Source organism: Mirounga angustirostris, unplaced genomic scaffold (assembly GCF_029215605.1).
Source record: "Mirounga angustirostris isolate CCGP_5_RB_7025 unplaced genomic scaffold, mMirAng1.0.hap1 SCAF_6, whole genome shotgun sequence".
Lineage (NCBI taxonomy): Eukaryota > Metazoa > Chordata > Mammalia > Carnivora > Phocidae > Mirounga > Mirounga angustirostris.
In genome coordinates this window covers 96,734,347-96,750,272 of record NW_026991714.1, presented here as the reverse complement: position 1 = coordinate 96,750,272, position 15,926 = coordinate 96,734,347, and the positions used below count along the sequence as shown (strand labels likewise).

Sequence of the window (15,926 nt, the reverse complement as noted above, 5' to 3'; positions counted from 1 at the left end):
TTAAGAACAGGGTCGGTTCCGGTGTTTGCTGGGCTTGAATGGAGGACAAGAAACTCTAGCAGGAAGAGAGGGGAAATTGGAGGCAGGGATAGAGGCATGTTATCCCAAAGTAAATCGCTTGAGGTGGATAGAGCCAGAGCCAGTGGGAAATAAAGTCTGAGGTTTCTCCTGACTCTTCAGTCTCCTGCAAAGTTACATATTGGTCATGGGGATGGATCTTTGCATCTGCACTTGGACATACGTATGACTGATTTTCCATGGCAAGATCTTTAAAAGAGAAGCGCATGGTTTATATCCATCCCTGAGATTTAAGATTGGTTAGTAGCATTCCTAGTAAAACAATTTGAATTTTATTGTAGTGCAAACCCACAAATATTTCTTTCATGTTTGGTGTGTGTCTGTTGAAATCCTGCAGTCTGGCATAAGCATCTCTGGTTTGAGGACACATGCGACCGGAGGAAGTGTCGTGTCCTCAGTACTTGACTAGACACGTACTAGAGTGTACATCCACAGAGAACTCTAGCACAACATGCTCTTAGAGCTGGGGGCGGGAGACTCTGGAGATCATTTAGTGCAATGGCCTCCATTTACAGATGCAGAACTAAGGCCAAGAGAGGTGATTCAGTTTAGTTAGGGTCACCCAAGGAGTTTATTTCAGATCTTCTGGTTTCTGATCCACAGATTAGATTTCATCCTCATACCAAGTTTATGTTGTACCTTCTTATAGAGAGTAACAACAATAATCTGTGAATAAAAACACCGATTGAATAGAATACCTAACAGCTAATAGGTTGAACATTAATTACTTTTGTTAAAATATAAATACTAATTTTATTAATAAAACTGAACATTACTTACTATCAATAAAGTGTAGTAGCCACTTTTCCATTTATTTATTTTATCTGCAGCCATTAGCTGAGTGCTGAACACTGGTAGACACTAAGATTACAAAGAGAAGACTTGACAATTTAAAAGATGAGGCAGAGTATAAATAAAAGGTGACAAAACATTTTGCAAGGATTATAATTGAAACATGTAGGGAAAACTGTGGAAACTCAAATGAGAGGGGTTTTTATTTTTTATGTTTTATTTTTTATTGAGGAAAGTCAGAAAAGAGGATATAGAAGATGAGGTGCTTGATTGAGTTTCGCATTATGAAATAAGAATTCTGAACAAGAAGAGATCAGAATATTCCAGAATAATGGTTTAGTGTTTGGAAAAAAAACATAGGGACATCAGGCAGCTGGTGTAGTTTGGGAAATGCAAGTGTTAGTAACAATGGGGACACTATTGATAGGTATAATAATAACTGCTAACATTTCTTGAGCCCTTCTTATTTGCCAGAACTTGCATATCTTTCATCTTTAATTCTTTATAATAACCCTATAATATAATTGCTCTATTATCTCCTTTTTTATAGGTAAGGAAACTAAGAATTGGAAAGGTTAAGTAATTTGGCTAAGGACACATAGCTGTCAAATGATAGAGCACAGATTCAAACACAGTTTTAACCATCTCCACAAGCTTTTATGTTATTCTCATTATTTTCAAGAATAAATTTATATAATTTACATAAAATATTAATTTGGGTTTAACTTACAGCTCATTCAGGTCGTTACAGTATGGTGGATAAAGCCTCAGATTAGACTCAGCTCAATTTGATCCTACCAATTACTGCATTTCCTCCTGGGGTAAGATATTTAAATTTACTGAACCTCAGTGTCTTCATATGCAAATGTGTGAACAGTTATTGCGAATGGCATTTGAGACAATAAATGTAAAGTACTTTGGGGCACCTGGGTGGTTCAGTCGTTAGGCGCCTACCTTCAGCTTGGGTCGTGATCCCAGGGTCCTGGGATTGAGCCCCGCATCCGGCTCCTGCTCAACGGAAAGCCGGCTTCTCCCTTTCCCACTCTCTCGCTGTGTCTCTCTCTGTCAAATAAATAAATAAAATCTTTAAAAAAAATGTAAAGTACTTTGCTGTGGTAGATATTTGACAATTTGGATTCCCTCTCACTCTCAGTCTCACCCCAGCAGGCATTTTCCTGGGGCGACATCTTACTTCCTCAACAATACAGAAGTTCAAGACACTTGGAATCTTTAACCTACTTCTTTGATAAAGTTACTTTAAAAAACCTCATTTCAAGTCTCAAAGTTAATTTTTATTTGTTTTAGTTTTATTTTTATAGCACAGACTTTGTTTCAGAAATATTTTTTAGTTTACCCTGTCAGGATGTTTTCCTGACATTCCATTCAGTACAGCGGCATTCTAGAATAGATTTCATTTTTTTATGCTTGTCTGTTTGTATGTTTTTCATGCCTGAAAAATGTGGACTAGAATCTGTGCTTCTGCTAAGTGTTAAGCATAAAATATTTTTAAAGCTATTTCTGCAGAGGAGAAGGGCATCGTGTTTCATCTTTACCATGAAATGAAGATTTCCCTTTTAAAGGGAAATGTGTCATTTTAAAAGGTTGAATATGATGACACACATTTAAAAAATAAAAAATAAATAACAAAACAACAAAAACATTTTTCTTGCTGTTTAAATTCCATACAGAGCTCCTCTCTGCACTGATAACATTTTCATTTGATTATGAATTAGATAAATTTTCATTTGCTTTAAACCTTATCCCTTAGTATTTGAAGCTTCATAGTTTTTTTGAGGTCAATGTCATGACCTTCCTAGTTCAAATGTCTCCTTTTATTTGTACCATTACAGATTTATATTATGCATATGTTCCCAGCACATTTTTAACAGTTGTTTATGCAAAAACTTGTACAATAAAAGTAATATATTATTCTATAATTCTTTTTAGAGAACATGGCCCTTCCACAGAATTTTAAAGTTAGGAATAAAGGAACAATTCGGGGCAAATCTTCATTTTATGGGTGTGAAAAATAAGGCCCAGAGATGTTATGGAATTTGCCAAATATTACCTTTATCCAGTCTTTCTTTTCTCTATTTATTCAACAAATAACTTTTGAGCTTCTACTATGTGCAAAGCACTGTAATAGATGCCATGAGGGACAAATTGTGTGTAAGAAGTTTCTCTCCCTCAAGGATCATACAGTGTACTGAGAGAGATGCCTTCAGGTAAGCAGTTAACCATAGGGCAAATACTAATGAGTGAGTTCTTCACAAGCCCTTCAGCAATTCCAAAATTGATATCATCATCCTTGTATTGACCTGGTTTTCCCTTTAAAATGACCAGTTCAACACCATTATCTAACCAGTCATACCTGTTGGATGCACACCAGCCTATGTAGTCCTTTTTTCTTTATCTACCCTGAGCATCTGCCAGTCATCATCCTCTCCGGTGTACTCAGTCAGAGTCCTTAAATCTGTTGATTTTCTTCTTCCTGACTGCCAGTGTATTGATTTTAACACCTTTTGTCTTTCTGTACACTCTTGCTGCAACTGTCTAACTCCTCTGCCTGTTTCTGTTTTAAATATCTTTAAATACATTTTGCAGACTCCAGCTATATTGACGTATTTGAATAGTGGTCATTCTGTGTCACTCACTGGCTTAACTTCTGTGATACCCAGTGGTCTATAGGATCAGCCTCATTTCTTAATGTGGCAACAACCTCCAGGATCTGGCTTCCCCTCACACTTTTTATACTAATTACCAAATACTCTTTAAAGACTTTTGCCTTTGCGCAATCTATCTTTGTCCCTTTAGAGTGGCCTTCTCTTTTATCTTTGCTTGGCTGACTCCTACATGTCTTTCAATTCAACTGTTACCTTCTCAAGAATCTTTCCCTCATCCTTAATGGGAGCGCTGGCTCCCACTGATCCATGGGTTACCCTGGATACCTCTGTTAAATACTGTGTTTATGTCTGTTTCTAAAATGTGATGTGTGCATCTCAAAGGCAAGCATTAGGTCTAATGTATCATCAGTCCTTAGTATGGTGCCTGGTATTTAGTAGATAATAAAGATGTATTGAATAGATTGTATTGCATAGAAAATAAAGGGCTCATTAAGGTATCTCATTAATAATTGACGGGTAATTATGGGAGTAGATCATGTGGGCCTTTGAATGCCATGATCAAGAATTTGTTATTAATTCCATCAACAAAGGGAATACACTGAATGGATTTAGAACAAAGAAGGAACATAATTGGACCTTCAGTTGCTTTTTTTTTTTTTAAAGATTTTATTTATTTATTTGGGAGGGTAGAAATCACGAGCGGGGGTGGGGGGTGGAGAAAGGCAGAGGGAAAGGGAGAGGGAAGGAGAAGCAGACTCCCTGCTGAGCAGGGAGATGGAGGAGGGGTTTGATCCCAGGACCCTGAGATCATGATCTGAGCCAAAGGCAGACACATAATGGACTGAGCCACCCAGGCACCCCTAGACCTTAAATTTCTTTACTAGAGTAAACACCTTGAGGGTTGGGCTTTTTTTGTTTGTTTCTTGCTCACTATTTTATTCTCAAATAAAATGTGACTTGTGTAGAAGTAGGAACTCATCATATATTTGAATAAACTAAGATGTGTTTTAGAACAGTACTATCTGATATGTCTTTCTGCAATGAGGGAAATATTCTGTGTCTGTGCTATACAATATAGTAACCACTAGTCACATGCAGCTATTGCTCACTTTAAGGAATTGAGGAATTGAATTTTTAATGTTATTTAATTTTAATTAATTTATATTTAAATTTAAAGAGCCACATGTGACTCGTGGCTATTATGTTGGACAACACAGTGTGGACAGTTTTCCCTAGCAGGGTCCCAACAGAAAAAAGATGGAACACTCAAATTAGGATAATTCAAGAAAATTTATTTATAGATAGACTTTTTCCAAATGTGTGGGCAGCTTTAAGGGAACCACAAGAGAGAGTTCAATTAACTGTGGTGTGACATGGGAGCAATGGTGAGACAGAATTGATGGAAAGACTCGTAGTTAAGATTATAAGCCTGGATCACATTGGAATAGCATTTATAATTGTTCTTTTCAATAAAGTCTTTCCTGACAGTTTATTTACTGATGAGGAATGTGATTGCTTTCCCTATACAGTGCTGTTCTGTGCTGTGTTTTCACAGCATTTTTCCCGCCTGGTATTCCACAGTAAGTGGTACCTTTTCCATTAGCAGGGCTCTGCTGACTTAATGGTGGCTCCTGTCAAGGTTCCTTTAAGAAGCATCCTCTCTTCTGAGCACCTAGAATGTAGGCAGGCTCTGACTGTTATCTGTGGTTATGTTTTAATATCCTGCCCTTTCTATCCCTTACTTCAACATATACAATTCACCTTCAGTCCTAGCTCATTGCTTGATGATTTGTTAAGGCTTTGAAAACAGAAGGAATGAGGGCTTTTAAGCAGGATGGGGCTATTTCTCCTTTATTTATTTTTATGCCATGCAAAAGGAATAAAGAGGCATAAAATGGTTTGACTGAGTGAAATAAATCTGGGTAAATAGAGCAAGGACCCAGTAAAAAGCTGGAGGTGAAAAGAAGAAAGGTGGGGGTGAGGGGATACAGGGAAGGAAGAAGGGAAAACTTTATACTTCCTGTAGTAATAGGGACTATTTATTATTACCTAGAGAACAAAATGTCTTTGACCCAATGAAACATCTTAAATTAAGATTAAGCTCTGGGTAGAAATTAAGAAATCATCTTTATAGTCCTTATTTAATCCCATCAGGTTGTCACCTCCTGTCATCCTTTATTAAAGTTTTGTATGCCACTGCTGTTTGTTCTGAGAAGGTTGACATCTTCTAGTTATTCTGATGAATCTCATCACAGAAACTAATGAGTTTTTATTGTCAACACAACAGGAATCTCCTGTATTATTTCTGATGTCCTATGTGAGGGGTGGGGAGGGGGAGGTATCTCTTCATTCTGTCCCACTCCTGACCCCTTTTACTATCTCTGCTTTCATGAAGTTGAAAGAGACATCCAAGAGCTACGCTGCATGAAACTGGAGAATACGGGCTAGGTTCTTTAGGTAAAATTAGAAACTGTCTTATAGCCCATTGTGTATCTGCTTATGCCATTGCCTTCCATGGCTCTGCATTAACTTTTCATAATTTTCTACTGCTGGCATGGGTAATGCTGGGTAGGGGCTGTTAGGTAACCACAACTTTCATCTGGTTGATTGCCACCGTTGCTTTTATTGCTCTGACATCTAGAATTTTATTTGTCTCTATTTCTTCCTTCCTCTTATCTCCAGTTCTTTCACTAGATACAGTCTCCATCATGTACACATTGCACACTCATCCTCAAAAAGAAAAAGTGGCAAAAGACTTAGTAGTCCTCTGTTGTTTCCCCCTAGGAGGCATCCAGAAATGCATGCAACCAATATTATTGGAATTTAGTAGACAGAGGCCCATGGATGCCAAACATCCTGCAGTGTATAAGGTGGTCTCAAATGATGGTGATTTTTTTTTCCATCTTAAATATTAGTAACACCACTGATGAGAAAATCTAGGTATAACTGAGGTTTAGGTGGGTACCAGTGACCTCAGCTAATAGAGGATTTTAGCTGTGCCTTGATGGGTAAATGCTAAAATCTCCTAAAGAATCTAGTATGACACCTTCCTGGCATTTGGTAGGCTCCTAATAAAACTGTTTGTTCTGAGTTAAGTTGTTCACTTTTGAACTAGTCAACACCATTCAATAAGTCCTCTTCAAGTTACTTTCAGGAATAGAAAAAAAAAAAGCTATACTTGTCAATATCAAGATTCTAACAGTATTGTAGGAGTGATGAACTTGCATAGAAACAAATATTGGGAAATTTTCAAAATGCTATTTGGAACAAGGAAAGATGAGAGTTTACTCTTGAGGAGAGTTGGTGGGGGGAACTCTTTGTGGAAACCATTGAGGAAGAGGTAGGATTTTAGCAGCAGCTTATTTTGCAGACACTTGCTGAAGTCAAGAGTACATTATATATAAGAACTTGGGGGAAGAGATAGACATGTGTGGAAATATTGTTACTGGGAAGGATAGTACTTGAGATGATGTGACAGAAGATGGAACTAAACAAAGGTTGGGATAGAGTATATAGATGGTCTTGAACTTCTTGTAAAGAAGTCTCTTCACTTGAAGGTATGGATTTATGTGTGAATGTAGTCATCAGGCATAGTATATGACACACTGCCTAATGGTCTATACTTTACCTCAATTTCCTTCTTCATGGAGTCTGTGCTGTAAACTCCCTCAGTTATCAGCTGCTTAAACTTACCTTCCTGATTTTCAAGGTCTCCTCTCAAGAGCCCTATTCAGTTTATTAATTTAAATGGTAGCAATTTTCTTAGAGGTGAATCGCATAATGATTTTTTTCAATCTTTTTTATACAAGATAGCACTGAAAAAAGTATGATTAGATTCAATTCAGTTTTCTCCCACAAAAGTAATGTGTAGAAAATACCAACCAAGGTGACTCTCTGCTTAATAGCCTAAAGATTTAGGTTAAGGATATAACAGAAAACTGTTCTGCTTAAAGAAATGCAAAGGTGTTGCACAAATTATCTTAAAGAGCCAAAAACAGCATCCAGTTCCTGCTTGAAACAATTTGTTCTTGGAATATTGTAAGCTAAAATTGTGGTCAACTTTTGCAAATTGTATGAATTTGCACTGCATATTTTATTTGGTGTTTAGCAAAACTCCAATATGGCTCTGCATAACTTACACAATACACCATGAAAATGACTTCAGAAACTCCCACGGAAGTTGACAAATTGGGCGTCTAATGCTTTTAAAGTAATTGCGTGCTTTGAGGTTAAAGAGTCGACTTGTTAAGAATGAAGATCAGAGTTTCTTGGAGAGAATGCTCTGCCGACTGCCACACTGAATGCAACCCAGCCCCATATAAGAAATGTTACAGAAGCTTAATGAAGAAAATAATGTGAGCTTTAATCACCATTCTACTTAGTCTTAAGTGAAGTGCTCATGAATCATATGCAATATCATAGCAGTTTTGAAACCTATTCTTGAATTTTCAAGCTGTTATTTTCAGGAAATTTAGAAAGCAAATTGCTAAGTGATAAAGAGTAATCTGATACCATTGCTTATGCCATTTTTTTTTTTTCTCTTTTGCAGGCTGGAAAAAAGGAAAGGAGTAATACCCTGAATATTGCTATAGACAACATGTGTAAGAAGACAAGAGACCTTCGCAGACAGGTGAGGGAAGAGAGGCATAGAGACAGAAACACCGTACAAAATGAACTTTTTTCCACTGCTAGAATATTTCCTTCTTGTTTTTGTCCTTCTTCAATTAATTTAGAAAACAAAACAAGAGTAAATATGTACCTTCCATATTTACATACCTCAACCATTTTTGTGGCAAACATAAAGTAGAAGAAAGAGCATGTGACTTAATATCAGGCTGAATTACATTCAAATGCTGGCCCTGCCCTCATCAGCTGTGTGATCTCGGGGACAAATTTAATCTTTTTGAGCCTCTCTAAACCTTAAAATGGAATTCATAATACATAATTGGACTGTGAGGATTAAATGAAATGCCTATCAGTGCCTGCTCCCTAGTGACGCCACATGGAGAGCGGGAAGAAGAAGAATTTAATTCTTCTTGGTGAATTTAATCTGTTACATTAGAAACTAGTTTATCATCCATATGCTTATAGCAAACAGCTAGTAATCAGAAATGTACCAATTTGCTCTTTCAGTTATTTTCAGAATGCTTCAAAAATTAGTTGCTGCTTAAGCTAAGGCTACTTTGTAGCCTTAGGTCATCGGTAACATAGGGTTAGGAAGGATTTCATTAGATAATTTAGAAGTCCAGTATTATGCCACAAGTTAGATTATTCCCCCCAGAAATATGAAGACTTAGCTATTTTCAAAGACCTTTGCTTTCCATTATTTTCCACTATATAGTAACCAGAGTTGTTTTTCATGTACAACTTCAACTTGGTCACCATTAACTCATAAAAGAGAAGCAAAAGCTTTTCAACCATAAGCTTTTAATGCAATATATTATTGTAGTTTAATGGGAAGATTTAGTAAAATGGCCTGAGTAATCTTTTAATTCAGAAGTAGATTTGGAAATTGAATAAATAGGGATTCCTCAGCCAGTTAATATTAGCTGTTAAAAAAAAACAATTCTGACGGTCGGGGAAATTCCAATTTCTCAACTTTATGGCCTTAATGTGAATTCTATTTCTACTGTCAGCACTTAGAATCATGGAATGTAAGAGTTGAAAAGAAGTTAGCTCAACTTGTCTTATAATGCAGATGAGAAAGCACGCCTGTGGTGAGGTGGCCTGCCTAAGGAGGAAGGGGCATCGAACCTACACCAGGTCATAACCTACACTAAACTCAGGAACTTTTACCCAAAGCGCCATCCTCCCTCTTCATTGCAGGACTTCTATTCTCAATCTTCTTGAGGATTTCTACTCCATCGGCTCCTCTTGGGACTTGGAAAAGCTGTTCTGTGAGCTATCAACAATGTGTCTTTCATTTCTGTCTCATCCCTCTCTATTGCCTTCAACAAAATGTTAATCTACATTTATACCCCCAAAGCTTTAGGAACCATTAATTAAAAAAAAGTCAAGATAAATCAATCCTTTATGTGTCAGATTACTAGATTTAGCAAATAAAAGCACAAGATACCCAGTTGAATTTGAATTTCAGATTAATAACAAACATGTTTAATTATGTCCCAAATATTGCATGGGACATAATTATATTAAAAAATAGTGTTTTTATATGAGATTTAAATTTGACCAGGCATCTTGTATTTTATTTTGCAATTCTACATGTGTTTTCCCCTCACTAACATCAGTGAGATATAGAAAGAACATGGGGGATTACTAATACTTTTCTTTATAGTAAAGGGATATTACCAGCTTGTAAAAAAACTGCTGTGTTCCAGAAGTATGAAAATTCTCTATGGTTTCTATGGGTCAACATATTCATTGTTTTGATTAAGTATTGTTGTTTAACAAAGGACTACAAACAACAGCAACCATTTTATTATGTTTCATGATTCCATGGGTTGGCTGGGGGTCAGCAGGGCCATATTTGTACCCTTGACTTATGGTCTCCCATGTAGTGGCAGGCAAATGGTGACTGTGTCTGGGTTCAGGGCTGGGTGTTTGAGGCCTCAGTGCTTCTTCTTCCCACTCTCCATATGGTGTCTAATCTCCTAGGACCCCTTCATGCAACTTCTCTCTCCCACAGGGTAGCCTGGATTTCTTGCATGATAGTTCAGGGCTCCAAGAAAGGAGAGATGGAAGCTGCCAGACCTTCTTAATGCTTAAGCTCCAAAGTGACCGGAATGCTATTTCTTCCCCATTCCATAGATAAGAATGGTCATGAATCCTGTCCCAGGTTAAGAGGACCAACAGAACCTCAAGAAGTGATATGTGTGTACAGGATGATGTGGTATTGTTAGAAATTTGTCTCTGGAGATATCTGTGGTCTTCAATGTCATTGAGGTAGTTGCTATGGTTTGTTTTCAGTATCCTTATTTGCCCTCCCTAGGACTTCATTTTCCATCCTGATGTTTATACTTTTGCAATAATAAAAACTAGTTTAACAGCAACATGAGTCATCTCCACCTTTTCCTATTCTTGCGATGTTTATCAAGCAGTTTGTTTTAAGCATCTTATATATACTCTTGCACACAGGAAGAAGAAAGTCCCTACCCTTAAAATATTTTTCTTTGGAATATTTAATGTTCATATATTGTTGTAGATCTGTTTTTGTTTGCATGTTTATTTTTAGTAAACAATAATCAGAACACATCTTCTTGCCCATTTATCTAATCTCCTTGTTTACCCATGGCTTGTCCATCAGCAACACAGAAACATTTTGGCTTTGGTTCAGAGAATCATTGAATTTCCATGAGATATTTCTATGAGATACATTGTTTAGACAGATCTATGGGGGGGAGGGGAAGCAAATTACACATTTTGGGACAATAAAATGAAATGACCCAGAAAGTGACTTAGTGTTTATTTCTATGAACCTTATTGCTTTGTGACTTTCTTGCCTGTTATCAGAGAGAACAAAGACAAAAGTCCTTGGCATGGTGTTCCAGGTTGTCTGTGATTTGGCCATGACTTTAATTGACATTATTTGTAATGTTCCTTCTCTTTGACTCTCTCAGTTCCTCCTCCTCACCAAACCACACATTAACCTGTTCTCTGACTAAAGAGTCTACTTACTATTCACCAAATTTTCCATTACCTCCCACCCCCAAAACACATGTGTCTTTGTATATATGGCTTGTTTAACTTGGTGCTTTCCCCACTCCTCTTCTTCCTCCACCTAGCCCCTAATCAACCTGAGGAACTTCAAGACTAATGTAAATGCTACTTTTCCCATGAAACCTTTACCATTATCAGTAGCTGGAATTATTATTTTCTTTCTTTCTGGAGCACTCACGCATGCATAGTTCTTTTATAGTAGTGATCATATTCTGCATGTGTTTTTCTTTTTTAATGGATTTTTTTCTTCCCACTGGATGTCATATCCTTAAAATGATAGTTATAACAACGTCTTTCACTTAGTAGTGCTTTGAAAAGCTCTCTACAAACTCCTTACATTAGTCTTTACGTTATTGATTTTTATTTCTGAAACAAGAAATAATGCCATAGTATTACTATCTCAGTTTCTCAGGTGAGTCAATTTACTGAACATCACTTAGCTAACTGGTAGAGCCAAGGTTTGAACCCAAGTCCACCCAACCCAGCCCAAATTGTAACCACCATGTGAGGGGTCAGGGATAATGGCCTTTTCACCCTCAGAACTTCCAGTGCCTAATAAACTGATTTTACCATCCTAATTTTTTTTCTTCCTTACTATTTATTTTACAAGTTTTTTTTAATTAAAATATTTTCTTCCTTTAGTTTCCTTCCCCATCACTTATTTGAGAACTGCACACCTATTACAATTCTTAGTAAGGGAGGAAGATTTTTAAACCTCATTTCTTTGTTTAAAAAATTAAAACAATTGAATATATTTCATTTCTACTGTATTATGCAGAGTGAAACACACATTTGATTTCACTAAAGGCAGGTTAAAATTTTTATTTGTGTATATTGAGGAAAAAAATTGCCTATTTTATAAATGCCCAAGTAAGGACTTGAGGTATGTCAAATTAAATAGGGTTCTGATAAAACACAAATAAAACAAAAATTTGGCTGACTTTTTAGTTGCTGAGTTGTTGAATTGCTATATGCATCTCTTCTCCATTTTGGTAGTATCAGTGCCACACTTAGAAAAAAATATGTATGTCCTTATACCTCCCCTTCATCATCCTCATAATGAAATAATATTAGCAATCCAGGGCACCTGGGTGACTCAGTAGGTTAAGCATCTTCCTTTGGCTCAGGTCATGATCCCAGGGTCCTTGGATGGAGTCCCACATCAGGATCCCTGCTCAGTGGAGAGTCTGCTTCTCCCTCTGCCCCTCCCTCCCCTGCTCGTGCTCTCTCTCTCTCTCACACACAAAAATAAATAAATAAAATCTTTAAAAAAATATTAACAATCCATAAGATACAAGTATCATTAAGTTGACACGGTAGGTATACGTTGAATTAATTATTAGGTGATTTAGTTGCTAATAGTCAATTGAGTTGTGACAGTCACATTTTGCTATTTGACTTAAAATTACAATGGCATTAATATACACATGTATAATTTTTTTCTAGTTCCCTGAGGACAGTTCTTTTCTGAGACACTTTCTTTTCTTTCCATTCCTCTTCCCTCACAATTTCATTCTTTCTATTCTCTTATATAGTGGTGGTGGAGGCAGTGCTATCTTATAGTTTTCACATACAGCTTTCACTTTTGGGTTTCAATTGTAGAGAAATATATTATTTTATTTGAGATCCCAAACCACTTACATCAGTGGGAAATAGAAAAATTGATGTCTCAAAGCCTGTTATTAAACCATAGTGAGAAAAGATGGAAAACCCCTCAGTTTGATTTTGTGCCTGACATCTTTTATGCCTGGCCACAAACAGATACTTATTGAAAATACATACGTCTAACTCCTATTGGCCTCCCACTAACTTCAGATTTTAGTGCTGCAGCTTCTAAAGTTGTCCTGTTTTTACACTGGCATGTTGGATTCTTCTTTAAAGTTTTTTGTATATCACTCAAGTGAAAGGAAGGAGTTGTTCCATTGGGTGGGAAAATAATATGAAAATTAATAAGATAGAGGCTTCTTACATATTATACACAGGTATAGGTGAGTGTACAATTTAAATGAAAAAAAATCCCATATGTCAGAATGTGCCAGAACATATAAAGAAAACTACTTAGCATAGCATTTGAAGCATTCCATATCTTGTCCCTATATGCATTTCTAGTCCTCTCTCATAATAATTCCTCTTTCAACGTCAGTACAGGGGATGACAGAATCAAATTCAGTAGTGTGCAAAGCAGAAGTGGTAAAGTATGATCATCAATGGGTAGTTTATATAAAATATCAGAGTCTGTTACTTGGTACATGATCAAACAACATTATCACCAGACAAATGTGTCTATTTTATATTAGATTCCCCTGAAAGCAGTTCCTAAGACCAGAGCCTTAGCGCAGGTAGTTTATTTAAGAGACAATTCCAAAAAGCATGTGTAAGAGAACATGCTTTTTGGAATTGTGGAAGAGAACAGGCAGGGAAGGAGGAAAAAATATGCTATTTGGGGTTCCTACTGTAGGCAGCAGGAACTTAAGGATCTCTGAGAAGGGACGGAATGTCTCCCAGAATTGTCTAACCAGTGGATAGAGACCAGGAATTTTGTCTGGCAGCTCCCATCTCCACTGATTGATAGTTGTTCCCAGTGGTGTTCCCTCTTCAGAACTTCCGGGCTGTCTGTGCTTGGGCTGAGACTCTCACAGAGACTTGGAGCAGGCCCTAAGAAAGAATAACAAAGAGAAGCATGGAATGCATTCGAGGTGGGATGTCTTGAAAGGATAAGGAACTGTTCCCTTACAGCAACAGCTGAAATCAGAGACTGGTCCAGTGGTTGAGACATCATCTTTTAATCTTTTTGTCTTATTTTGTTCATTTTACCTGAAATGCTTTCCATTACCTCTACTGTACCTAAGAAATCCTGTTTCAATCCTTACTCTATCACTGTGTTCTAGTCACACTAAATTCATGTGATGTCTTGAGGATCCCTTTATTTATTTATTTATTTGTTTATAGCTTATGATAGTCTTTATTCTACAATGCTATGCTTTCCATTTCCCAACCCCTACTCTTAACAGGTAATTCAGCTTTTAAAGTGGAATACATATGTCTCATCTTTACAGAAGGCTTTTTAACCGTAACAATCCAAGTTAATTGTTTCTTATTTATTTATGCTTCTTTTAAGATACTCATCAAACTCTTTTTGCACCTCTCACTCCCTAATATTACCCTGTCTTTGTTATCCTGACATTCCCAGGTTGCTTAGAATGGTGCCTTGCCCTTAGAGAGAAAGCTCAAAGTGCATTTGTTAAACTGAATGAATATACAGCTATAGGAAAGAAGATTCATTTTGCTCATTATATTTGAATTATAGTATGTCAGGTAATTCTGGCCCATTTTCCAACAGAATTTTGAAAGCATTGGCATAAAACTTATTTGTAAACTCATTTTTCAGTCCTTATGTCTTGTCTTACTGAACATAATATCACATGTCCATCGTACACCTTTTCTCATTTACTGTGTTTTGTACTTAGCAACGTGTCTTAGTATAAAGTTAAAAAAATGTGTTTCTAACATGGTTTAATTAAAAAAATTAATTTAGCCAAAGCATTTATTTATTTATTTATTTATTTATTTATTTATTAATTAATAATAGTAAATTAGCTGTACCTCAAGCCTCACCTTTGCAACATGTTTTAGCACTTCTGTATGGAATGAAGGATTGAATGAATAGCAGTGAAAACATAGCTGAAAACCTTGGAAAGAAAAAAAAGAACAGGGGAGTAAATACCATTAAAATAAAGGGAAGACAAATGGTAGTACCACAGAGGGGAAATGCACAGACCAAAGCAAATGTATCCACTGCTGTGAGATTGCTGTAACTATTCAAATATTTACAAACATTGGAACAGTGTGGGACAATACTTACTATCTCTCTAGATTTTTCTATGTGACAAAGCAAAATGTATTTTTTTAAAAGCACAAGAGAAGGGTCTAACTTTCTGGGTATAGTTGTAGATGGGAACATACATCAAAGTCTTTTATATGAGAAACAATCACTTTTCAAACCTGTGTCTCAATGTGGTTAATACCAAGTCTTGCATCTTCATGTAATAAACAAATTACTAGAAATAGGAGTTTATTCTCACTGTCTCCACCCCCACTCATCTCCCATTCATTCTTCAAACTATTGCAATAGGACTCCGGCTTCTACTTTTCCACTCAGACTTCTCTCACTAAGTTAATCAATGCCTCTTAGTGGTCAAATCCATTAGACAAGTCTTAGTTCATTTTATTTAATTTACCTTTAAAATTAGACTCCGAAACTCATTATATTTTTGAAATTTCTTTGCTGTCAGTTTCCTGATTTTTCCCTTATTGTAACATTTAATGACTTTCACTTCTCTGTTAGATTGTAGGGACCATGCATTTCCATCTTGCTATATTTTATAATAGCTTGCTCTTGGTAGAAAGGTAAGGAAATGATGTTTAGAAATAATTGTTGAATTGAATGGAATCAAATACACAGAAAAGAAGATTCAACAAGTCCATAATATGGGTACTATAATTGCATCTGGTACATAAGTTCATTTGGAGAGAGCATTGACGTAGATTTATTTGAAAGTTTCTCTTTTAGTTGTTGGTCATTTGCTCTCTTTGTTTTTGACCATCATCTCAGTCTCTTTTTAGATCCTACTCTTCCATCTGCGTGATTCCCATATATGGTAATATTTCCTAAGATTTTATTCTTGGACATCTCCTCACTGTGCATGATCCTATCTGCCTCCTTGGTTTGAATTACCTCCCATATGTATGTTGGCT

General features: G+C 36.4%; 1 protein-coding gene across 1 annotated transcript in view; it reads left to right on the top strand.

Annotated features, from left to right (window-relative positions):
- Window positions 1-15,926, top strand: part of CTNNA3 (catenin alpha 3) — a 1,789,288-nt gene that overhangs the window by 920,218 nt on the left and 853,144 nt on the right. The window contains exon 8 of the mRNA XM_064594691.1: window positions 8,044-8,124. Within this exon, the coding sequence (XP_064450761.1) occupies window positions 8,044-8,124 (81 nt within the window). The remainder of the gene's footprint in view (window positions 1-8,043; window positions 8,125-15,926) is intronic.